General features: G+C 44.1%; 1 protein-coding gene across 1 annotated transcript; it reads right to left on the bottom strand.

The window, feature by feature from the left end:
• Window positions 1–1,772: 1,772 nt before the first annotated feature.
• ACAA2 (acetyl-CoA acyltransferase 2) lies at window positions 1,773–22,516 on the bottom strand. Its single transcript, XM_075726432.1, has 10 exons — window positions 22,472–22,516; window positions 16,728–16,894; window positions 14,190–14,318; window positions 12,356–12,472; window positions 10,177–10,324; window positions 7,551–7,726; window positions 6,451–6,580; window positions 4,132–4,202; window positions 3,341–3,495; window positions 1,773–2,410 (listed from the first exon to the last, which is right to left on the bottom strand). The coding sequence occupies exons 1-10, from the start codon at window positions 22,485–22,487 to the stop codon at window positions 2,326–2,328; spliced, it is 1,194 nt and encodes a 397-aa protein (XP_075582547.1). The 5' UTR covers window positions 22,488–22,516; the 3' UTR covers window positions 1,773–2,325.
• Window positions 22,517–26,504: the final 3,988 nt, after the last annotated feature.

Genomic DNA, 26,504 nt, shown 5'->3' with positions numbered 1-26,504 from the left:
CTGAACCTGTCATCCTTTAGAGGAAGTGTTTATACCACCAGGTACTGCAACCTGAGACCACAGACAGGCAAAAAGAAAGAAATTAAATTGACTTCCAAAACAAGACCACTTTCCCTTACTGCCCCTGAAAGCAGACACTGAACTTTAAGAGCTGGAAGTTGTGGAAGAAGCTGTACATATTAGACGTGCAATACATGATGTCCCAGTACCTTCATGGGAAAGGATTTCACTGTTTCACTTTGGTGTGACAAAGCCCCTCATCAGAGGCTCTTACAAGAAAAGAACAGGATAAAAATGGAATAATACGGGGATAAGCAGCTGGCTCACACAGCAAAGAAAGGTTACTAGCTGGATGTACAATCATCTGTGCTGATAACATGTTCATAAGTCATCTGGAAAATGAGGTGGACACCATGACGCAATGTGCAGAAAAGACACAATTATTCAGGATGACCAAATTCAACTCTCACAGCTAGAATTACACATGGATCTCAAAAACCCGAGTGCTAAAAGGGGGAAATGAAACATCAAGTGCAAAAGAAAGTGTATGAAGGGGATTATTCTTTACTGTACCTACACAGTGATGAGATCTGAAAGAATTGTTACTACACAGGGATGAGATCTTGGAAAAACTGCATCCAGTTCTCTAAAAGTAAGAGTTCAGTGATTATCCACAGTCACAAAGGAAGAAGAAATGAGTTATTGGTTCTTATGGAAGGAACTAAGAATAGAAAACATCCTGCTTTATAAAATCCACATGGCAACTGTACCTTGAACAGACAAACCCCGGTAACCCTAACTTACTAACATACAGCAGAAAGAGAAAAACAGATACTGTGTTAGATGAACATCTGGTTTGCTGCCTTACGGCAGCTGGGTTTTTTTGAATCCATAAAAACAGTGCTAAATATTTCTACAGCCATTAAAGACACTGCATCCGTAAAAACCCCAGGAATGGTGATCAGCATACTTGAACTGTTACCCACCAGTTGCACCAATACTTGCCTTGACCTGAATTTCTTGCTAGGCTAGGTAGTCAGTTTTGAATAACCTCCTGTCTTTCACAACTGTCACAGCTCACGCCAGTGGAGTGGCAAGAAGAAGCTGTAGATAAGCAGTATTTTGACAGTGGACAGAGGATGAGAAAGAGTAAATGCTGAGGTCTTTGCTACGATTGCAGTCTACGTAACACAGTACAGGCTAGGGAGAAGTGCGTGCTGTCTCTGACATGGATCCATCCAACTAACTGAGTTATCTGACGTAGACATTTCCCTCAGAGCAAGCTGCAGGTTGCTCTTGACAGTACAGCGAGCCTAGAGGACTTCAGTGAGTACAGTCAATGGAGACCTCGTTTCGTCCAAATGTAACCTCCATTACGTCAAATGATTCCTAACTTCGACTCCACTGCCTGTGAGAGGCAAGACAACTTGCTCAGACGTGACCCTCTCAGATTAGCTAAGAACAGCCCTGCATTAAGTGACCCAAGAGATACAGATGATACTACCAGAGGAAGTTAAGAGATGAGTTGCTGTACGTATGCCGTTACCACGCAGCAACACAGATGCAACTACCCCCTTCCTTGGAAGGCTGTCAGATTTGCTAGAGTTCTCTAGAAACTACCTAGTAAACACCAGTTATTTCTCGGCCAGGAAAAACAGTCTCTCCAAAAACAAACACTGACTTACCAAAAGTAACAATTCTCACAGTGATTTACTTTTAAAATAAACAAACAAACAAATGAACACCAAACCCTTTTTTTTTTCCCCGTTTTATTTATTGTTCTTTTGGGAGGCACAATGGAAATTTCAGCTTTCGCTCATTTTCTTTTCCCTTGCAAAACAGCAGGGTACAGGTTACAGCCATCAATCTGCAATCAGTATATACTTCAGAAGGTCTCCAATTAAATTTTCACATTTCCTGATGATAAAAGAGGCACATGTGCCAGACAGCAGCAGTAGCTGAAATAAGAATAGTTTAAGCAATACTTAAAAAGCTGCGCTGACTGCTATTTTAAGGCAGGTTTGGTGAAAGTTGGACAGGCAATTTCCTCAGGAAATTAAAAGAATTTTGCCTACAGAAATACATTATCTTTGATTGAAAAGAGGCTTTTTGAAAATACTTCATCAGTGTGAAATTATATTCATGTTCCTTTAGTTAGAAAGACATTAGTGAATCTTTTTGTTCAGAATTCAGACTTCTCAGCTATTCCTTTACCTTGCAGGAATGGCACAAAACGAAGGCAGGTAGTGACGCTTTACTGTCACAAAAGGCAGAAGTTTCTCAGGGAATTAGTCATTCCGTCCACGCTGCAGTCTCCATCATCTCTCAGGCTGTGTTCTCAATGATAAGAGCAATACCTTGTCCACCGCCAATGCAAGCTGACCCAACTGCGTATTTCCCACCACGACGCCTGTACAGAAAAAGTAACAGTGAAAATTATTTACATTTGTGAAACCATAGTAGCTGTTGTCCTGATTTTATGAAACTAGCTATCAGCCAGGTACGACTAAAGATGATGCTTTAGAATGTGTATGTTCTTCTTTTTCTACAAAAGTATCGTGAAGTCTCAACTGATGTGGAAATATTTCTGCAGAACAACAAGGATTTGCAGGTCTGAGTCTTTTACCATCTAAAAGATGGTACCTTATACTGTTCTTAGGAATACAAAACGGCAAGGAATGACATTACAGGATACTTGTGGTTTCCACACATAATAAAAATGGCATAAGTAAAATGCAGTTTTATTGCTAAGGTAGTTTTTCAAAGCTCAGTTTTCTACAGCCACACTCCAAGAACCAGTTTTCTGCAAGGTGCAAATTCACTAAGGCTTTACGGTTGAACAGTTGTATAGTGTTGCAAGTGCAAGCAAAAAGATACAGTGATCTCTGCCCTGAGGGGGAAAAAAAAAAAAGGAAAATTCAGATTAAAATGGTGCTAAGAATATCAAGCAAGCCAAAAGAGTCAAAATTTCTGAAAATGGACCAAAGGAGAAGGAAGGTGATGACAAAGCCTTTTAAATGTTAAGTAAAGAACACACTTTGCTCAAAGGCCATGTCAGTAAAGGAAACCTTCCCACTGACTACTGTGGGCTTGCATCAGATCTAGAGGAAGCAAAAAATCCTGTAATGACAACAGAATGGAATAAGAGGCAAGCTGCAGGGCCCAGACTACAGCACAAAGGTAACAAATTTGTGCAGAAAGCGGTACACTTTAGTGTGGAGAGTTTTAAGTTAGCAGACTGGGAGATTTTAGTCACACAGTACCCATACTAAAAATCTTCTGCAGGCATAAATACATCAGCACTGCATTCACTACCAGCAGCTATAGGCTACGTACATACCTTAGCTCATGAACCAGATGAGCTGTGATCCGTGATCCTGAAGCACCCAAAGGATGACCTATAGCGATGGCACCTCCGTTGACATTGGTTTTTTCAGGGTCAAGGCCCAAAACTTTTTCGACAGCTAGATACTGAGGTGCAAATGCCTCATTCACCTAAAACATCAGAGAAACAATACAACTGTTCACATCTGACTCACCATACGAGCTTTCAGCAGCATGCGTGCACACGAGATTAAATGAGGTGCGTTTCTTCCTCAGGTCATTTTGGTTGAGAAAAATATTAAACATTGTGTTTATAAAAGCGTAGTCAGACAACATACAAATTGTCAGGCCAACCCAATGCAAATTCAAATCCTTCTGGCACATGTGATACGAAGCAAGTCTGTAGGAACAAAGCAAGTACGTAGGATGTTTTATAAAAAAAGGCATGGTATATTCTGATGCAATGTGTTCATGAAGAGCCTACTGCTCTGACAAAAAATGGCCTTGTTCACCGTTAAACATTAACAGTCCGGCCAACAGAGTGAAACCTCATGTCACATGAGGATATTTTTTTTCCATGGAATGCTATCACTCTATTTTCAATTTCCAGGCACCTGAGATTTTTCTAATGACCATGCAACCGTGTGGTAGAAACTAGATGGATAGAGGTCAGGCAGGCGAGCTAAGGCAGGTGGGCTCCAGACGTGCAGAAACACCTACCCTGTGACGACGGGCTACATGTATGAGTGAAATGTTTCTGCTAAAAAGATCAGGAGTAACCTCACTGTCCATGTTAAAACTCCTTACCTCTACCAAATCCATGTCCTTCAGGGTCAATCCTGTTTTCTTCAGAACCTCAGTAATTGCAGGTACAGGGCCTATTTGGAAATTGTATGCACAGTTAGTTCAATTAAAAAAAAAAAAAGGCTTATAAACATGTTATACATAGGATAGCTTCATAAAGCCTCATCAGATCCCCTCCCGTGAGCCTCTGGGCAGCCAGTGAATTCTGGATATGCCACTCACCTGCTTTGTTAGGTGGTAAGAGAACTCCTAAATCTCAAAACTATTTGGCAGCCTTCCCAACACACTGCCAGGGCAAGTTAGGAGCGTCACTACTGCTGCAGAGCTATGTCGGTAAACACACGCATAGCTTTCCAGTCAAGAGAACTGGCAGTCCCCAGTCAAATAAAACGACTTCATAACAGTTTTGAGGCTTTCTCCTTTCAAATACTCTTGGTTCAGCTTATTCTTTCCGCACAACTTGCAGCCTCCAGGTATACAAAAAAGAAAAAGGCAGGCTGTTCTAGAGTTTGCTGGTCATGTGTTTAATTACGGGTATTGTTTTAATATAATTTATCTGAAAATCTTCTAGTCAAAAAACCTAACAATAAAATGTTCCCTTGGATCTAGGTCCCAGCCAACTGAAGACAGTAAGATTTGTTTTGGAGAATATTACAGAGTTTGGCAATAAAACTGTTCTCTGGAAGAAAGCTGACATCTACAACCTAGTATAATCCACTAGCGGAGATTAATCTCAAAGCACAGCTACAGAAGGAAAGAGACACTCAAAGAGAATTTGAAAGGGCTAATTAGAGACATGCTTGTAGGACAAGGATATTGAGATGTTAGATGGTAGCTGATCATAAGACAAAAAAAGCCAATCCTAAAACGCTAACAATCCTGAATGTTATCTCACTACCAAAAAATGGTGTTGAAAACTCATAGCTTGAAGAATAAAAAACATAGAAATAAGTAAATGACCGAAGAGACAGAAAAATTAAAAGAAGGGCCAAGCTCAAAGCTCCGTGGATTATTAGAAAGCCTCAGGCAGCTTAATACCAGGCTCTAAACGCATCTCATTACAGACGGATTTTAGTATGCCTGTTACGCGTGAGAGTAATGGGAGGGTCTCATGTGGACAACACAAAGACCATTAATTGACAGCCAAGTAGACTTTTGTGTCCTCTCTCTCTCTTTTTTTTTAAAAACTAACAAATTCTCTCACTAGACATTGTGAGGCAGGACTCCCTATCACTATCAGTATGTGAAAGGGCAGTTGCTCAGTCTGAGCTCCTGTTCTCAGATCTGTTGCTGTCATGTCGATGAATCTCATCTGGTCTTTTTGACTTGCTGGGGACAAGCTGTGGTGTTAAGGAGTTAGGATACTAACTGTTTCTCCATATGATTTATGAAGTTTTTAAACAAGCTAAAAGAGTTGCCTGACCTAGAAAGAATGGGCTAGTTCAGAAAGCACAATGAGAGCATGAAGTCTAGCGAAAAAACCCTCCCTCTACATTTGCTTTGAAGGTTGTGTTAGTCAGATAGTCTGATCAAGAAAAGAAATCTGACAACGCTTCATTTGCATTTCTACTGACACATGGAACCAGTCAACAATGACCTCCCTGAACAGAATGGCAGAAAGGAAAAGCGATGCTGGGATACAATGCTGTCTACAAACTAAACAGAAGGGAAAAATCCTGGGGTGTCTGGACTGGCTTTGAGGGTTTGTTTGCGCTAACAGCTACTTGATTAGGAAGCATAAAATATGGGACTAAGAAAAAAAGAGAAGTAGTTGGTTTGCCAAAGTAATACTTGAACAGATGTGTATCCTGGAATCCAATCTTAGCTTGAGCAACTGAGTAACTGCTGAAAGGGGTTCACATAGCCAATACTCCTTCAGCAAGAGGTGAGGATACAACTCATGGTTACACATTTAATAGTGGGATTTAAAGCTTACAGGAAACTAAAGTGAATTTTAGGAGAAAACTGGTTTTAAAAAAATTGAGAGAGTGTCTATTTTCTTGACTTATTAACAGAGAGAGTAAAAATGGGGGGGGGGGGAGGGGGGAAAGGTGCCTGGGGGACTATAGTTCAGTGTTGATGCGGCAGGTCAGGCACCGCACATCGCCTTTCAGCCAAGCTGAGGAGTCCGTCAGTCCCTCTGCGTAAGAGGGATGGACAGCAGTGGAATGGAGAGTTTCTCTGTAGTAAGCCACATAAACGTCTTCAGAGCTACCAGACTCAGCACACTACAGCCTCCCTTTCTTTCCTTTAGAATGCCCAACAGAAGAATATTTTAGTGCTGCTTGATGCTATAAAATAATGTGCTTTATTGCAACTTACCAATGCCCATTATGGAAGGGTCACAGCCAGCTGAGTGATAGGCTACTACTCTTGCCAGAGGAGTAAGACTGTGCTTTTTAAGTGCTGATTCGCTGGCAATGATGACCACACCAGCTCCATCACACACCCCCTTGCAATAAGAGAGAAAAGCATTCTTAGTGGAGAAAATACAAATAAAAATACAAATAAACAAAACACCCCCACGTTTTTAAACTAAATATGCCCCTCAAAAAAAGCTTGAGTCCAAGACTCTATTATTAACCCTGTATTAGTGTTTACTCAAAACAACAAACCACAATCTTTCACTATTGCGTGGATTGTAGAAGAAAGTTAAGTATTTTTATTTAATTTCAATGTTTTAGAAAAGTAAAATATATTTCTGCCACTTAAAGTCTCCCTTACATTGGAAACACCATTCTGTAGACTTGCAAGAACACTATTAATATTGGATAATGTATGCGCTATTAATTATAAAAGATACTTTACAGACACCCATACTTACTGTGGTTACGATCTATTTTAGGCAGGAATTCAGATTATACGATCACAGTAGTCCTTCTGGCCCAAAGAACATTAATCAATTGATTAAGATAATGACTGCAAGAGGAATAGTCTGTAATGACATGCTGCTAAGCACTCAGTCTACTCTGGGTAAGAGCAAAATGTGCTTTGGACTACAGAGGATACTAACTGTGGTACAAAGATGAGCAGCAGCAGCATGCCCACTAGTACAATGCATGATTTGTAAAGCAAATGTTCAGTAATCATTGCCCCCGAAAGCAAGCAGAATGGCCAATTCTACACTGCAGGGATCAACTGCATAATTCAAGGCTGATGAGGAAGTGTCAAGGCCTCACTAAAGGAACAGTGACAATCCACAGAACCAAATTTTAGGACACAGGAGCAGACTGAAGGATCCCCTGCCATCTTGGGGCTGGAACAGTCAACCAGTAGCATTCAATTGCAGAATTAGAAATCATTTTCGTCAGGAGACACCGCTGACAGCCAGAGGTGGCTCAGTGAGACATAAATACAGTGACAATAAATGTGGAGAACCTTAGAGGTGACCCTTTCACAACCCAAGGCTTTGATGTACTCACTGAAGCATTCCCAGCAGTCACCGTGCCATCCTTTTTAAAGACAGTCGGGAGTTTTGCCAATTGTTCCAGAGTGGTCTGGGGTTTTGGGTGCTCGTCCTTTTGCATACTTTCTTTCCCCTTTTTCGTTTTAACTTCAATTGGTGCCATCTCAGCATTAAAGTAACCAGCATCATTAGCTGCAACCACAAAAAGGAAAACAAAAGGACTCTGATAAAAATATCAAGATGATTGCACAGCATGACCAATAATCCGATTTTCATGTGCACACAACTTTTGCTCTATTTTAACCAAGAGTTCAGGGACAGTACTGTTTATGTGTTATTTTGTTTAAATAGGCTGGTTGGTGTTTTATTGTTTGTTTGTTTTTTTAGAAACTGGGCAAAACCTCTACAAATACATTCTCAAACTTCCCCAAAGAAAGACTGAAATATTAAAGTGTTATTTCAGCTTTAAATAACCAAACTCTTCTTTTTTTGGTTTTTTTTTTTTTTTAAGCCACTAGATTTATTTTTGGTACACATCCCCCTGTATTGTTGCTTTATTCTGCAGCTCTGTCACTTATCAGAGGGTCAAGAAGCTGTAAATATCACTCAGAGGAACATGAAAAAAAATCCTGAGCCGCATTTGCTCTGTTGATAAGCAGCATAAGTTATCGTTTATCAGTTACAATCCTGTTCCAGCTGCTCCTCCACAGCATCTCACAGTCAAGTCATGACCTTAGATGGGATTCAGCTGCCTAAACAGCCTGAGACAATTCACGGCGTTGTAGGTATCTAAGATGCCCGTAACAGCATCTGGCCACAGCACCTGTGATGACAGTAGACACCAATATTCAGGCAACTGAACGCTACCTTCCGTGTGCACAATGTTGATCTGAACATACAGATTTAAAACCAAAACAACTCCTATCTCCCAAAACTGAACCAAGACTCCCAGCCACTTGAAATCATTGCACAAATGCAACCCTAAGGGATTTAAAACCAAGACACTGAAACTGCCAGTTGTTTAGCTACCTCTGAACTTTCTCAATAAAGTTTACAAAGTCTTTTTCTTTCCTGCGTAGCCACAGGACGCTCTCTTTAGTGTGGAATAAGATGAACTGGTCATAACAAGCAGAAATAAAAAAACCAAGGCAAAACCCTAGAAAACAAGAAAGAAGCAAAAGCCTCTTCGGGGGCACAGCTTCTAGCAAAGGTTCCAGGAATGGCAGGAGTTAGCTAACAAGATCAGCAGGGAAGGCAACACGCAATTGAGGAAAGTTACAAAAAGCACTGCTACACCCACTGAAAAAAAAATATAAATCTTCCAGTAGCAGCTGTTAAAAAGCACCATCATTAGAATCTAAAAGTATGCTTAGATCTTGGCTTCTTATCTTCACCTTTGGGTTGCAATGTATGTTGAAGCCCCAGGACGACCACTACACGTTCTACTGGCTTTTGGCCTACCAACCTGTTTACACTATCAATTCCACAGTAACCCAATGCCCCTGAGTGATGGCTCTGGCGATGTAAACCACCCAAAGAACAGTTTAAACGCAGGTCCTGAACAAATATCCCTTCTTCAGATTCCATCTGCTCTAACTGTTCACAGAATCATAGAATCACAGAATGCTTTGGGTTAGAAGGGACCTTTAGAGGCCATCCAGCCCAACCCCTGCAGTGACAGGGACATCTTCAACTGGGTCAGGGTGCTCAGAGCCCCGTCCAACCTGGCCTGGGATGTTTCCAGGGATGGGGCATCTCCCACCTCTCTGGGCAACCTGTGCCAGTGCTTCACCACCCTCAGCGTAAAACATTTCTTTATATCCAGTCTAAATCTATTCTTCTTTAGTTTAAATCCATTATTCCTTGTCCTGTCACAACAGGCCCTGCTAAAAAGCCTGTCCCCATCTTTCTCCTGAGCCCCTGCCAGCACTGCCAGGCCGCAGTCAGGTCTCCCCGCAGCCTTCTCCTCTCCAGGCTGAGCACCCCCAGCTCTCCCAGCCTGGCCTCGCAGGAGAGGTGCTCCAGCCTTTGGATCAATTTGTCAATTCTGTTCAAGGGCTGTAGAATAGCGTATGATTTGCAAAAGGAAGAAAAAGGATTTAGATCAATTACAACACATGCTGGCACGCAAGAAGGATGTGGGTCGCTGTGGGAGAGGACTGTTCTGCAGCGAAGTGGAAAGAAAAGAGAGGAGTCAGGCATGGCTGGGACAACGCTGCTCTGCTGCAGGGAAGACAAGGGCAAGGCATCCCACCAAAGGGGCACTGACAAGCTACGCTCATGAACATGAATCCTGATCAGGCAGGAGGTGACATGTCAGAGGCCAACGGCATCTGCTGCCTCAGTGGCTACTGAATGTCCACTAGGAAGATGCAGGAAGCCAGCAGAAAGGGGCTCATTACTTAACCGGCTGATAGCCACAACAACGGACTCAGTATATTCAAAGTCAAACCCCCGAGGAGTGGGCTACTTGTCTGACAGGGCAAGCAAAAGCATGAATGACAGCATCTGCAAATCAAAAGACAAATTACAGCAAGATGCACGAGCTACACAAAACTTAAAAATACTTGCAATCGATGCTAAAAATTGACTAGATTTGAAACTAGTATCATATAAACACTTGCGTTCCTAAATTTACTAACCCGCTTTGCATCTCTGTTGCGTTTTGAATGCGTATCGGTCACAGTCCTCTCGCGTGATGTTGTATTTTGCAGCCAGATTTTCAGCAGTAACTGCCATAGGTGTTTTAACATGCGTATCTGTTAGACCTTCCCACAATGTGTCTTCCAACTGCATGGAACATCATGAAAGAAAATTATAAAGCACCACAATATTAACATTTATTATTGACAGTTTCTAATTATTCAGCAGCCTCTGGGAAACCAATGTCTCTTTGTAAAATTAACTCAGGTTACTTACAGATCCTTTATTTAAACTAGAACAACCACACTGCAAAACAGTATGCAAGTTCTTGTGTGTTAATTTAGTTAATCTACGTTGTGCTCTGGTGTGGTTCTTTCCCCTTATCTGTGGCCCCGAGAGGTTTGGGAAAAGCCTATGATTCTTAGCAGTTCAGCATATTTCACTGCTCCGTGAATTATTTATTAGAGACCTATGAGAAAACACGCCTGTCTTCCAGGTTACCAAGATGGAAAGATGAGGAACTGTGAAAAGGCGCAGCAGCCTACTGATTCTTTCGCTCTTTCTCTACTGTGAGGTAAAATCACCTGACTTGAGTCAAAAGTTTCTGTGGGTAGGACATCTCGGGTGAATCACAGAATCATTGAATCGTTGAGGTTGGAAAAGACCTCCAAGATCATCCAGTCCAACCATTAACCTAACACTACCAAGTCCACCACTAAAACAATGAAGGGGAGAGTAATAATTAATTTCATGTTTCCTGGCTTGGTGGCTGGATTAATTTTTAATGAAAGTAAAAAACCAGGAATCACTAAGGTTGGAAAGGACCTCTAAGATCATCAGTCCAACCACCAATCCAACACCCCATGCCCACTCAACCATGTCCCAAAATGCCACGTCTGCCCGTTTTCTGAACACTTCCAGGGATGGGGACTCCACCACCTCTCTGGGCAGCCTGTTCCAATGCTTGACCACTCCTTCTGTGAAGAAATTTTTCCTAATATCTAATCTAAACATCCCCTGATGCAACTTGAGGCCATTTCCTTTCGTCTTACCGCTTGCTCCTTGAGAGAAGAGACCGATCCCCCCCTCCCTGCCCCCTCCTGCCAGGAGCTGCAGAGCGATCAGGTCTCCCCTCAGCCTCCTCTTCTCCAGGCTGAACACCCCCAGCTCCCTCAGCTGCTCCTCATCAGACCTGCGCTCCCAGTCTTATGACTTGGAGTCTTATACTCAAGTCTAACTTCACTTAACCTGATAAAGGCAAGCCCAGTCAGTTCAGATGGGTTTTGTCATCTCCCTGTCACCAGTACAGTTCCGCAAGATAAATCACTTATTCACCAGCAACTGTGTAATTCAATTATCTTCATGACAAGAACCCAGGGGCACCTATGGAGACTCAGCATTTTCAGCAACCTTGTGAAGGTGTTCTCTGTAGGTACTGAGGCTTACTCACAGTGCCACGCAAGATTCACAGAACAGAGTCAAGCATACTTCATATTCCCCATCGTCATAATGGAACAACAGCATCGAAAAAACAAAGGGCCGAAACACTGAAATATCCTAATTTAGCATTTTGATGTCGGTTATGACCCACTGAATAAACGGTAATTATCAGAGCAGAACTGCATCGTGCTGCAAATTTCCCACAGTAGTCACTAAGGACTTCTCTTCAGAAGATAATGTAAAAATAATTTCTCCGTCAACAGATTTAATTTCTATTGACCATGTTTAAAATTGAGAGATGCTTACAACTTGGAGGTATACATGTTCTTTACCAGCCTATCTACCCACTGCCAGCCTCACTAGCTTTACCTAAACTGTGCATGCCTCTATTTGACAGCTTCTGACATTAGAAATTTTTTTATATTAAATACTTTGATGGGACGTACCAAGTGAACTAAGTTTTGTGTCTAAGAGTTTATTGATATGTTTAACATGGAACAGGAGTTCAAAGGTAGTTTGGGAAAAGTTAGAAAACTGGCATGCTTAACAAAATTGCCTGAACCTACTGTTTTGATAACGTCTGAATACTGGATAAATGCTTTGAACAACTAAATCCAGAGCTAATCTCCAATAATTTCATTTGCAAGGACATAGTGTCTACAAGCCCGATACTTCATGTTGCTCTGTAAACAGGACTTTATTCACAGAGGGGGAAAAAAAAAAAAAAAAGTACTAGACCTTGAGTTCTGCTCCTAATCTGGTTCCAAATCGAATGTTTCGAACTGCGTAAGGAGCCTGGCTCATACTTTCAGCTCCACCACACAGAACAACTTCTGAGTCATTAAGGCAAATTTCCTGTTAACAGAAAAACAAAACAGACCTAGGATTTAGTTTGCTGGTTTTGTAACACAATAACAACTGTTTTGAAAAAGACCTCCTCACCCGCAAAGCCGCACACACAGAATGAATTCATGCTTAGCCATGTACATATTTATGGAGGGTTTACCCTTCTATTAAGATTGGGATCTGTCTCTCATTACGTGTTCCTTCCACCTTTCAGCAAGGAATGATTATATCAATGAGGGAGGAAGAGAATATGGGTGCACACATATGACAGGATGGAGGAACAAAGCCATTAAGCATCTGCATGCTTGTGTGGTTAGGTCCACAGATGGCTGAGCTTTTTTCTTTTTTGAGCTCCCAGTCTTGTCAAAAGGAACACAAATTAAATCTCAGAGCCTGAAACTAGACCTTGTGATTCTAAAAAACAAATGGGACATCATTTTAGAAAACATTAGCCAGGTAAGCTGCCAAAAGAAACCCCCAAAACACACTAATTCATCGCTGGCAAAGCACACAGAACCTAAAAGCCCTAATTCCTGAACATACCATCAGACCAGTCAAAAATTCTGCTTCCTTAAAATGATTCACTCAGTTGGACAGTTAAGGTTATTTGTGTACTGGAAAGGAAGCAGATGAAATTATCTTGATATGCATTTGAGATGACTGGTTAATAACTAGTATGACTGATTTCTAGTGATATGTGCTGAGAAGCTTCCTACAGTTACCGAAAACTGCGCACATTTAAGCAGCTCAGAATAGAATCTGCAGCTTTGTGGTGTGCCAGAGAAATACAAAAAGATTAGCTGCATTGATGAAATGCCATCTTTGGAAAAGACCTCACAATCCCATTTTCGATATAAGTGGTCAAATTCTCCAACAGAATTTTTCAGTGTAGACTAATGTGTGTACAGCCTTTGCAGAAAGCACTAGAAAAAAGAGTCAGATGGATATTGTAATCATGTAACCTTAACTCTACATTGTCTTCCACAATTTTTCCTTTAGAGAATCAGATGTAAAATAATTCTCCAGCCAATGGAGAATTTTTAAAAAAAACCCCAAACTATGTGGTTGCTCAAATATTCATAAAATACCCTTTCATTTTGTAAAGTCTAGACCACTGCTAGTCATAGACCACTGGTCTGTATGAAAAAATGAAATAAAAATCACTGTACCGCTCTACCATCTTACTCAGTGGTTTTGGCCGACTGTTCAAAGAAAAGTTGATTTTCTTCTATTTTAGAAGAAGTGACATTACAGATTAGCTAACCCATGAGAGGGTTTGGTTCTTTGAACAAAAAGACACTTAAAAGGCATGGGTTGCTGCTTACATAGCTAGCTAGGTAAGGATACAAACACTGGTCAAAAGATGAAAGCCTCCTGTTGTGGTTCTGATGCCCAGTAATTCCAATTCACACAAACAGGATCACAGAATGCAAGTATTGCACGGCTGAGCTCTATGTCACTGGCTAACACTTGTTGCACTCCTTATATTAAACTCAAAATAGCTACAATGATGATTCTTAAAACCAACCACAAAAACCAGCACTGTGGAGGCTGAACTTCTGCACAAAACCATGCAGGACAACAGGAAGTCTCTACCAGTGGTAGCTAAAAATCCCTGTTAGGACTCATCCCAAACACGAAGTACACGTTTCTACGCCCGTCTCTTCTCTCATGTTAACAGTCTGATACAGGTTACAACTAATACAGAAAAAAAAAAGCTTTGTACCTGACATCCACTGGCAATGGACTGGAAACCAGAGCCGCAAAGTCTGTTGACAGTGAGGGCTGGAACTGGGACAGGAACTCCCACACGTAAACCAACATGTCTTGCAATATAAATCGCATCTGCGGAGCTCTGCAGACAGAACAAATAGGAGGTTTTGTTACACTCTAATTTCTTCGGGAAGTGAAAGTCCGGATGAAAAGTCAGAGTGGTGTCATTGCATCACGGATAGAAGATAGCGTATATTCAACAGAAATCCTCCAAGTCATAAGAAGTACTTTGATTTGCTTCAAAAACACACCATCCTATATGACCAAAAAGGGCTAATGTCTCAACATGCATTTTAAAGAAACTGTGTGTTGTAAAAGTTAGACATCGGGCCAACAATGGTACAACAGATGTTAAGACTGAAGTCAGCAACTTAACTTAAGTTTAGGACGAGAGGAAATGGGCTTAAGCTGCGCCAGGGGAGGTTTAGGTTGGAAATTAGGAAAAATTTCTTCACGGAAAGGGTGGTCAAGAATTGGAACAGGCTGCCCAGAGAGGTGGGGCAGTCCCCATCCCTGGAAGTGTTTAAAAAACGGGCAGATGTGGCACTTTGGGACATGGTTTAGTCTAGTCTACCCTTGATTGGCTTAGAGTAGACTTGGTAGTGTGGGTTAATGGTTGGACTGGATGATCTTGAAGGTCTTTTCCAACCTAAACCATTCTATGATTCTATGATTAACAGTCTTATGTTTTCCCTTATCCCTTATTTTCAAAAGAGCACACACACCACAGACTGACGTAAGCCCAGATCCTGACTGGCCAGCAGCAGTTATTTCAAGGTAAATTAAAATTGCTCAGACTACCAGGGGAAGGCCCCCAAAAAGCAGGCAGTGTGGAAAATGTGGAGATAACGTCACTGCTTCGTATCCACTTCGTCAAATTTCGTAACTGTGATGTTCTAATTGGACACTGGCCTGTTCTAACAATGAAATCTCATTCCTCTAAAGCTTTTCAAAGATGGTTATATCAGACTTCTATTTGAAAAGCAAAGTACTGCACCCAGAGCAGTTTGCTTCAGAACCCACTCCTTTAATAAACCAGGCTCCAGCATGAGATGAAATAAACCCAATTAGGCTTCTGCATTTCAACTCCTGAGTCAGCAGATGATGGCAAGCACAGGTTCAGAATAAAAAATTATAGCAGCACCACCATAGGTTTGTAATTGATCTTTTCCAAACAGAGAGAACGCTTATGGTCTTGAGGATCGTGCCCTAAGCTAATACGTATTACAAAGACAAAGTTCTGTGCACAATGCTACTTGCCAAAGCAAGTTCAGAGAAAAAAAAAAAAAATCAAGCAAGCCACTTCTGCTGAAGAAGGAGTTTAAAACGGTCATACATTCATCGCTATTTAAACTTAATCATATAATACTTAAAAGGAATCCAGGGCTAAAAAAAGAAAATCTATTGGGATGGGAAAATACAATGCAAAGGAAAAAAAAATGTAATTTCAACACAAAAAGACTTTTTTTTTTATTAGGAGAATGCTATTTTCTATGTGAAAGCATTACAAGAGATTTGGATGCAGCAATTTTTTTTTCTAGGCCACAAACAGTTCTTACAAAACCTAGAAAGTTGAATAAAAGAAGCTGAGATGGTAGCTGTAGGAGACAAAATAATCAAAAGACAGAGTAAGGAGACAGAATAATCAAAAGACAGAGTAAGGAGACAGAATAATCAAAACAAAATAATCTTTTGGCTGAAAATCCCTAAGAAGGAATACTGCACGTCTGTTCACTTATCATGAAAGTTCTCAGGTATCTGTTTCTTCTGCACCCTCGAAACACTCAGTGCAAAATAAGACTGCCTGCCCTTAATAACGGTGAAGTCAGAATACAAAACAAAACCAAACCAGAAATGCTCTTTGCTGTCTTGCCTAAAACAAAGACCCTGATCTAGATACGTGGATAACTGCAGTTTTGCAATGCTGGTGCCCTGCATACAACGGCATCTACATCGCAAGCTCTTTGGAAAAGATATGATTGTCCAAAAGTCTCTGCCAATCAAGGCATGTATCCCTTCAGCTCAAAGTAAACTCATATTCACTCAAAAACATTTTATTAGAAAACTCAAGGGAAATGGGCTCAAATCAGTTACAGTTTCCAGAAAGAAAGGGATTTATATATTTCAGCGAAAACTCACTGATCATCGAGTCCCACAGCTCAAGTCACTCAAATAGGAAGAACGTACCAGGGATTAGCAACTAACCATTTAATGAAGCCACATTTTTTAGAAGATCAGCTTGTCCCAGTTTAAACTGCCCTTGCTACTAAAAAAAGAAAGCTAAGCCTTGCTCCCAGTAAGATCACAAATCACGCAGGGTATGTCCCTTACACATGAACAGGGAACACTACACTGTAAAGGCTACTCACCCGTTCCATTTCCACCCCTTTGGTTTATTCTTGGCTGCAAAGCAGAGGTAACTATCTATAGGACCACACTGAAGGAGACGACTGAAATAATCACTGCCCAGCAAATTTTCCGTGCTACCAACCTGCATGACATTGCCCACAATGACGCTGTCAATGCTCTCAGGAGAGACCTTGCCAGCAGCCAGCGCAGCTCGAGCAGCGTGTTCTGTCAGATCGGTGGCTGTGAAGTCCTTCAGCAAACCTCCGTAGGTCCCGAAAGGAGTTCGCTTCGCCGCAACAATGAATACACCTGCAACAGAGGCAAGAATTATCCAGATGTGCAGAGTCTAGCAAACAGAAAATCACCAAGGCAGCCTCAACGGGACAGAATAGAATCATAGAATGGTTTAGGTTGGAAAAGACCTTCAAGATCATCCAGTCCAACCATTAACCCAACACCACCAAGTCCACACTAAACCAACCAAGGGTAGACTAGACTGAACCATGGCCCAAAGTGCCACCTCTGCCCGTTTTTTGCACGCTTCCAGGGATAACATCCTAAATTCACAAGCAGCTTTGTAAATACAGGCAACGTGAACCCACACGCTTCAAGATAAGACATAGGATAAAGCAATGCTTTAGACAGGGAAGGTACGCAGAATTAACGGTCAGAAAGAAAAGCTGGGAAGATTCCAGAAATACCTCTTTTCCACAAAGAGATTTGAAAAAAAAAAAAAAACCCAGGTAGTTTGGATACCAGACAGACAAAGGAGGCTGCCACACCACATCAGACATTAGTGCTAAAGCATGAAAGTAACACCCGTGAAAGCCCATAGTGGACACCTGTGAAATAATCAGCTGAGGAACAGTTCTTTTAAAAAACAGAGGCCATTCCCTCATCCTAGAAAAATCAGCAGGTTTTTGGCTTATACTCTGAAACATTTTTCACAGAGAATTCAAAACAAAAAACCAAACAGTGAAGCAAAATAAAAAAAAAAAAATTACATGCATTTTAACTTTGACTCCTTTAACTTAAGAGGAAAAACATTCCCTAATCAAAAACTTCATGGTATTTCCAGAATTATGTAGGTCATCTGAACTGCATCAGCATCAGCCTTCCAGTTTCTGAGAAGAAAATCCCATTTTCAACAGCCAGGAGAGCGTGTGCAAGTGCATGTGTACCAATGCATTGGCCAGAAGTCGTCTGTACGAATTCCAGCTCGGGAGAAGCCATCTCGGAACCAAACGGAACATCCTGCTGCCTGCTCGTCACAGCGGCTCTCTGCTTCTGCGCACAGGCACAAGCGAGAGGCAGGCGATGAACTCTCCCCCAGTTGAACAGAGCTCACATCCCCCTTTTCTACAGCTGCCAGGAGGCATCCGCACTTATTTTAAGTAACGCTGGAAGGATATACACACATGTAAGAACGAAGGCGAGCGAAAATGGCTGTTCATTAAGCTGCTCAGGAACCCTGTTTTCAGGGCTTCTCTTAGAGGCTGCGTGATCCAGACTCTTTGGCCGGTTTGGCAGAGGGAGGGTGCTCCTCTGTCTCTCAGGTATTTATATATCATATATATATATGGATCCCAGACTGCGTGATTTACAGCAAAGGACTTTCCAAACTGGTCAAGGTAAAGCTTGCTCCACTGACAAGGGCTTGAGCACAACGCTGGGATCTGAAACAGGCAATGAATACGCTCAGGTGAGCGTCACCACATTTATCAGAGAATCATCGAATCGTTGAGGTTGGAAAAGCCCTTTAAGATCATCCAGTCCAACCATTAACCTACACCACCAACTCCACACTAAGCCAATCAAGGGTAGACTAGACTAAACCATGTCCCCAAGTGCCACATCTACCCGTTTTTTAAACACTTCCAGGGATGGGGACTGCCCCACCTCTCTGGGCAGCCTGTTCCAATGCTTGACCACTCCTTCTGTGAAGAAATTTTTCCTAATATCTAATCTAAACATCCCCTGATGCAACTTGAGGCCATTTCCTTTCGTCTTACCGCTTGCTCCTTGAGAGAAGAGACCGACCCCCCCCCTCCCTGCCCCCTCCTGCCAGGAGCTGCAGAGCGATCAGGTCTCCCCTCAGCCTCCTCTTCTCCAGGCTGAACACCCCCAGCTCCCTCAGCCGCTCCCCACCAGCCCTGTGCTCCAGACCCTGCCCCAGCTCCGCTGCCCTTCTCTGGACACGCTCCAGCACCCCAATGTCCTTCTTGTACCGAGGGGCCCAAAACTGGACACAGCATTCCAGGTGCGGCCTCACCAGTGCCGAGCACAGGGGCACGATCCCTGCCCTGCTCCTGCTGGCCACACTATTCCTGACACGAGCCAGGATGCTGTTGGCCACCTTGGCCACCTGGGCACACTGCTGGCTCATGATCAGCCGGCTGTCCATCTCATTTTAAGAGACACAAAACCAACCACGCAGAGCACGAAGTACTGCTTCACACCAGACACTTTTCGGAACTGTTGGCGCTTACAAGCGGAGTTTATCCTGCATGGTTACTAACGCAGGCCGAAGATCATCTGGGAAACACCCCGAAGTAGACTAAACAAGAATTGCAGCTTCAAGGACAGGGATGGATGCTAAATCCAACGTGGCTTTCAAAGCCGTGAAGACAGCACAGCCGAGTAACACCCTCACCCCCTGCTGCTGCCCACGGGCGTCTTCCCGGGGTACCCAGGAGACCTTAGAAAGAAGTCTTTGGGAATAAGCACACTACCGCTGCTCCCTGAAAACCCAGCGCTGACGTGGTAGCTGCTCAAAAGCGGCGAGCAGCAGAATTTATCTCCTCAAAGGAATAAACAGCTGCTAACTATTACACATCCAAAAAACCCACTCTTCCGGTTTTTAAGCGTAGAGGGAACACCACAGTCGCTGCAAATACCTATCTCAAGAGGTCTCTGTATATTCAGAGGTCTGAAAAGTAACAACGCTGGTACCGCGGGGAAGGTCCTGTACCCAGGTTTGGAACAAATGCTCGGAACTGACCCCTTGCATACACACAGCGTATGCCGTTTTCTCCATTGTTTATCGCTCTTCATTTAATCATCATTCAACTGATACCAGCAAGTAATTCAATTTAATCCGAAACAATTCGTAATCCATTGACCGAACATATTTTTACTTTGGTCGTACTTTTTTTTTTTTTTTTTTCCCCAAAAAAAGCTGAAAACTACTAACAGACACAACATGTGAACCCCTACAAGTTTTTTTAACAAAGGTGAGGAGCCTTTAATTGATTTGTTTATGGCAGACAGGTGTGTTCAGCAGAGTCACTGCAGAACTAGCCCCTGGACTCTCTTAAGTATTCAGGTGACAGATCTAGACCCGTAGTTTTCATGTAACTATCCAAAAGGTATTAACAACAATTTATTGAATGTCGAGATTGAGTCTTCACCACATGTTAACAATGCTTGTAAAAAAAGACCCTTAGCTCTTTTTAAGGATGATCTCACGTTCCTAAGCTTATCTTCCCTAGGAAGATAAGGACGAGAGGAAATGGGCTCAAGCTGTGCCAGGGGAGGTTTAGGTTGGAAATTAGGAAAAATTTCTTCACGGAAAGGGTGGTCAAGCATTGGAACAGGCTGCCCAGAGAGGTGGGGGAGTCCCCATCCCTGGAAGTGTTCAAAAAACGGGCAGAGGTGGCACCTGGGGACATGGTTTAGTCTAGTGTACCCTTGATTGGCTTAGTGTGGAGTTGGTGGTGTAGGTTAATGGTTGGACTGGATGATCTTAAAGGGCTTTTCCAACCTAAACGATTCGATGATTCTACGATTCCCTGCAGCCAAGCAGGCCTTGACGCTCATCTTGCCACCACTTCTCCTGCCCACCGATTCCTGCCCCTCCGTCTCCTCCAAAACCGTGCCAGCAATAGCTGGTTACAAGGCACTGCTGCAGACCAGCGCAGGGCCCTGATGAAGCTAGAAGAACTCGTTCTCCTCCCTTTTGGCCAGGCTGTTGGTTATCCACGTTGTTTGCTGAATCACGTACAGCATGTTGGCCTTACAAACACACCGTCCGGGGGCGACGATGGAACTTTGCCCTCAAACCTTCCTTTCGCAATAATAACAACATCCCTCTCTTTCACAGAGGCTGCTCGCTGCTGCCCGCTTCTTCACAACGGCACCGCGGGGCCAAGGCGTGAACCAGACCAGATCGCACGACCGCCGTGGCTGAAGAGTAACCCAGAGTCGGCAGAAAACGAGGGGCTAATTGTCATTTGGAGCAGTTCGAGGACCGCGTTCGCCTTCTGGCTGCTCAATCAAACCGTAGTTCCAGACTAAGAGAGAAGGCTGGACTGGACCAGTGAGGGAAGCAGCAGCAGCAGCACAACCTGTGTTGAGTTACGCTGAATTAAACTGACCGCAGAGCCATTCCCCAAAGGGTACACTATGCCAGAGCCTGCCTAATTTTGCTTGACTGGAGAGACACCTACAAATGCTATTCCCTCCACAAAACTTGAGGAGGGGCAACAAGGGGTGGCTGAAGTCCTGAGAAAGGACTCTTTGGCCTTTGTCAGCTCCTCCTAAGTCCCCGTTAATGTTCTACATTACCACGACAAGACTTCCAGAGCCTCTGCAGTTCTCCAAGGTGATAAACGTTGGACGAGAGCAGAATGCTACCGAATGCATAGGGATCTGGGAACTTTTGGGGCTAGAAAGCAAAGGCCACCCTGAATCCTTATCACGCACTCAATTCATGACATCTTTTAATCTGGTTTTGTTAACCACTTGCTGCCAAACGGGGATCTGCTATGGTAGCTCTGAAACATTCTCTAACCCTCCAACATATCTCAAATGTGCTCGGTATGAAAATATTTCTTCGCCAGACGCTATTTCGAAGGCCTAAAACCTAATCATTAACCTGAAAAAAAAAAAAAAAATTAAGGACCAAGAACAGCGTATGAAAAATATTGTGGCAAAGAGCTGAGAGAAGATCCTGAAACAGGCACAGAAAACACCAAAGCAGCATGGGCAAAGCTGCCGTCTCACCCAGTTCAGTAGAGCAACACAGAATTACTGCAACGCTGAAGCTTCAAACTGTGACTTATACACGCTATGATTTAGGTACGGCCTGTCAAGTAGCAAAGCACCGTCAAACAGATAAAAAGCCCTATTTCAACAAACGCCAATCTTGTTTTTAAGCAAGATCAGGCGCTAAAGGGCCTGTTTATCTCATTTGAAGAGACGGAAAACCTGAACCACGCAGAGCACGAAGCGCTGCCTCACGCAAAGCGCTTTTCGGAGCCGCTGGCACTTCAAGGGGAGCTTGCCCTGCACCGTCAGTGCTGCCGCAGGCAGGGCCCGGCTGTGGCGGAGGGACCCTCCAGTGTCACCCCAGCTGTCCCTTCTAGCAACTTCTGCCCACGGGCGCACGTGCGGGGCCGTGTGCCCCGTGAGGGGCTGAAGCACCGCGGAGAGGCCAAGGCGGAACGCTCCGTCGCGCAAAGGCCGTGCAAACCCGCGCTCAGAGCAGGGGCTTGCACCCCCCGCGCCTAACACGCTCCGTGCTTTTTTGCAGGGTCGCATTTATTTCCAGCTCTTTATCGCGCGGCAGGACAAGAGAGCGGGGAGGACCCCCCCCCGGCGGGACAGGGACGCCTTCAGAGGCTCCATTTGGGGTTTTCTGAGGGACAACGCGAGCTGCCGCCCGGTTCCGGGCCCCTACAACCGGGCCGCCCCTGCCGCCCCGCCGGTCACCTTTGCCTCAGGCCCGGCCCGGCCTCCCCGCCGGCCCGCTTCGCCCTCACGGAGCCAGGCCGGGCCCCGCTCCCCGCGCTCAGGGGCCGGCGGCCCCGCCAGCCCCGCTGCAGGGCCAGGGAGCCGCTGTCCCCCGCGGGGCAGGGAACCGCCGGGCCGCCGGGAGCCGCTCACCCCGCAGGAGCGCCATGGCCGCCCCGCTCCGCTCCGCTCCGCTCCGCGCCGTCCGCCGCGCCCGGCCCCTCGCTGCGCCCGCCGCGCCGCACATTCGCCACGCTGGGGGCGGGCGGGCGCAGGCGGCACTTTATTGTTTTAAAAAAATAATTTTTATTTTTATTTCATATCTGGTTGATTTGATGTCTCCCTTCTCGCCGCGTCCCCCCGCCCCCGCTACCGGCGCGGCCTCTGGCGAATCGGCGCTGGAGGAACCGGCGGGAGCGCGGCGCGGGCCCCGCGGCGTTGCCACGGCAACGGCGGCCGCGGCGGGGGCGGGCCCCGAGATGGAGCCGGCCCGCTCCGCTCCGCTCCGCCCGGCCCGGGGCGAGCAGCCGCCGCGCAGGCCTCAGTAAGTCTGGAGGTGACAACAGGCGGGGCGGGAGGGCCGGGCTGCCCCAGGGTGGGACGGGCCCGCAGGGGGACCCGGCCGGGCTGGGCCGATGGGCCGAGGCCAACTGCGGGAGGTTCAACACGGCCAAGGGCCGGGCCCTGCCCTGGGGCACAACAGCCCCGTGCAGCGCTGCAGGCCTGGGGAAGAGCGGCTGGGAAGCTGCCTGGCCGAAAAGGACCTGGGGGTGTTGGTCGCCAGCGGCTGAACATGAGCCAGCAGTGTGCCCAGGTGGCCAAGAAGGCCAACAGCATCCTGGCTCGTGTCAGGAATAGTGTGGCCAGCAGGAGCAGGGCAGGGATCGTGCCCCTGTGCTCGGCGCTGGGGAGGCCGCACCTGGAATGCTGTGTCCAGTTTTGGGCCCCTCACTCCAGGAAGGACATTGGGGTGCTGGAGCGTGTCCAGAGAAGGGCAGCGGAGCTGGGGCAGGGTCTGGAGCACAGGGCTGGTGGGGAGCGGCTGAGGGAGCTGGGGGTGTTCAGCCTGGAGAAGAGGAGGCTGAGGGGAGACCTCATCGCTCTGCAGCTCCTGGCAGGAGGGGGCAGGGAGGAGGGGTCGGGCGCTGCTCCCAAGAGAAGAGTCCACCACTAAACAATTAGTCCACCACTAAAACAATTAAGGGCAGAGTCATAATTAATTCCATGTTTCCTGGCTTGGTGGCTGGATTATTTTTTTATGAAAGTAAAACTGGGAATCACTAAGGTTGGAAAGGATCTCTAAGATCATCAGTCCAACCATCAACCCAACACCCCCATGCCCACTAAACCATGTCCCCAAGTGCCACCTCTGCCCGTTTTTTGAACCCCTCCAGGGATGGGGACTCCCCCACCTCTCTGGGCAGCCTGTTCCAGTGCTTGACCACTCTTTCCATGAAGAAATTTCTCCCAATACCCAATCTAACCCTCCCCTGACACAACTTGAGGCCATTTCCTCTCATCCTATCACTTCTTCATCGGGAGAAGAGACCACCACCCACCTCACTGCACCCTCCTGTCAGGTTTGCAGCCCTGAGCTGCTTCGCAGGCCGTAGCTGGCCCAGCACTGCCCCTGCTTCCAAGCTTTATCCTTCCTGGACCTGCATGGAGAAGAGCAGGACTTGCCTTTTGGCCTCCTTCATGCTCCCATCCATTGCAACCTCCTGGCTGTGCCTAGGGGATCCACCAAAAAAGCACCTTTCAAAGTTGGGGTGGTTGAAAATGCATGTCGAGGTGTGATTTATGCGCACAAAAACTGTAGTAGAACCATTCAGACTGTCAGGCAGAAGGTGGGAGGATCGGTAAAAACATTTTGTGTGCAAATAAAACTCGACGTACGTCTTCGTCGATGCAATTTAAGTCGTATAAATTTTCTGGAAGAAAAAAAATGTTTTCCTGTGACCAATCCCATTTTTGATTCAAAAAAATCTTTCAACTGCTTTCCCTACATAGCTCCAACGATTTCACAAATCTAGAAACGAGCGAACGTAGAGCGACAGGCAACTTTGCCTTTAAAAACAGCAGAGGGTTTTACTATATTTTCTCTCTCTGCCATTGACTTACCTTATCTCATTTAAGCACACGCACAGGGGCGGGCACCGCATCTCCTCTTCTCCAGTCATTGGCAACGGCTTTCACATCCCACACTCAACCGGTTTCGAATTAGCTCACGATATTTAAGCCCCTCTGAAATGAAGTTATAATTTCTAAGCCTTTCAAAGTCATAGGTAAAAGCTTTGAGAATGTTCACTTGTGTTTGTAAAGTACTTTCTAATTTTTAAATAGAAATGTTTCCAATATATAGAAGCACATATTGAAAGGTGTATTTTTTACGTTCCCGTTTTTGACCAAAAGTCACAATTTCTTCAAAAGTGTTTATTTCTCAAATTTTTTTTTATCCACAGCTCAATATTACAGTGACTATTACAAGCATTTTCCTATAAACAAAGGTGTAGTTTACAGATTTGTTTAAAATGGAAAAATATTTTATAAGCGGTAGTATTTCATCTACAGTATTCGCTCCTGTATATCATTCAACTTCGCTAAGAGCAGCTATACCTTCTGCTCGTTAAGGTAATGAGACTTCACCCCCACCAAAGCCCCCAAACAAACAAAATAGACATTGCACTGTAGTAGCACGCTTTTTGGTAATTTGGTTTTTTTCTCATTTCAACTTAATTTGAAAGGTTTTGTCCACTGGCATTTACATTTTGAAATAAATTGTATACTCATTGGGGACTGTGTCCTTTGGATTGTTCTACTTAACATCTACGTTGCTAGAACTTCTTTCGGGGAAAGAAAAAAAAATATCAATTTTGATTAGTATATGTGAATCAATAAAGTCGGAGGAAAAAGGTTCATGGCAGTTCATGCAATTCATTTTAATTAGGTTATATTTATATGCAATGGGAAAATGCTAATTTTGCAGTTCAATAGGGTCTAAAAAAACCCATATTTTTGCACGGTTCTGTTCATTCACTGTTGAAAATCGAGGAAAACGAGCTGTTTCAAGTGCAACTTTGTCACTTGTATCTCTTGCAAATCACACAAACGGACAAAGACTTTAGGTAGTGTGATTTCAGGGTTGAAGTTGCAGTATCAGGAAAGGTAGCTACTATGTACGCTTAAGCTCTGCAAGGTGCCCACATTTTGTTACCGTTTAACTCATACAAGAAGTCCTTTTAGATACAGTGGAGTAAGTTTGTATGAGCAAAAAAATATTTATGATGTAGGATTGCATAAATTCAGTCTTGAGGTCTAATGTTCTTTTCTACAGTCAACTACAACAGCTTTACCAGCCAAAAGATAAGCACCCCCAGCTACAAAATGCCAATAAACCAAAACAGAAGGAGGGAAAAAAAATTCAAAGCAAGTTTTTGATGAAAATTAAAAAGTGAAGTGTGTACATTGTCCTGGATGCTTTTCGTAGGTCGGACAGCACATGCTTGAACTCACGTTGGAAGTGTTGGGTTTGTAGCAGTGGTGGTTTGTGTGATTTGTTTTTTTGGGGGTTTCATTTTTTGGTTTGGTTTGGGTTGGAGTTTTTTTTTTTTTTTTATTCCCAATAGTGCTTTTCTGAGATACGTTATATGCGCAAAAATCAGTATGGATCAGTATTGTTTTTTTTTTTTTTTTCCTAGGAACTTCAAAGTGTTTTTACAGACCTCCTCAGAGTGAGATTTAATAAGCAGACTCATAAATCCACAGCCAACTTTTTATGACAGAACAATAAAAATATTCCCACATTTTAACTCTTGTTTCAGAGAAACAGCGGTTGAGAAGTCAGTTACCTTAGTAACAGCTAAAGGCACACAGTGGGAAAATGCTCAACTTAATAATCAATATTTAAAAATAAAGACAGAGCTGGGAAGCAGCCAGCTTTCTCAAAGCCAGGCTTTGTGTTAAATTTGCTTTTTAAATAAAGAAGTGCCAATCTGAGGAAAGGCAGGCATGCTTGAGCACAGCAATTTAAGAACATTAACATTTACAATTTTAAAAATTGCTAACAGAAAAGATAATATATAATATATAATAAAAGATATTTCATACAGAGTCCTCTTCCAGATGGATTTTAATGAATAAACTACATTATCACAGATCAAGACATTAAATCCCAGTTCCCATCTAT

The sequence above is a fragment of the Pelecanus crispus genome, chromosome Z (assembly GCF_030463565.1).
Source record: "Pelecanus crispus isolate bPelCri1 chromosome Z, bPelCri1.pri, whole genome shotgun sequence".
Lineage (NCBI taxonomy): Eukaryota > Metazoa > Chordata > Aves > Pelecaniformes > Pelecanidae > Pelecanus > Pelecanus crispus.
The sequence above is the reverse complement of the archived record's forward strand: the minus strand, read 5'-3'. Positions and strand labels throughout refer to the sequence as shown.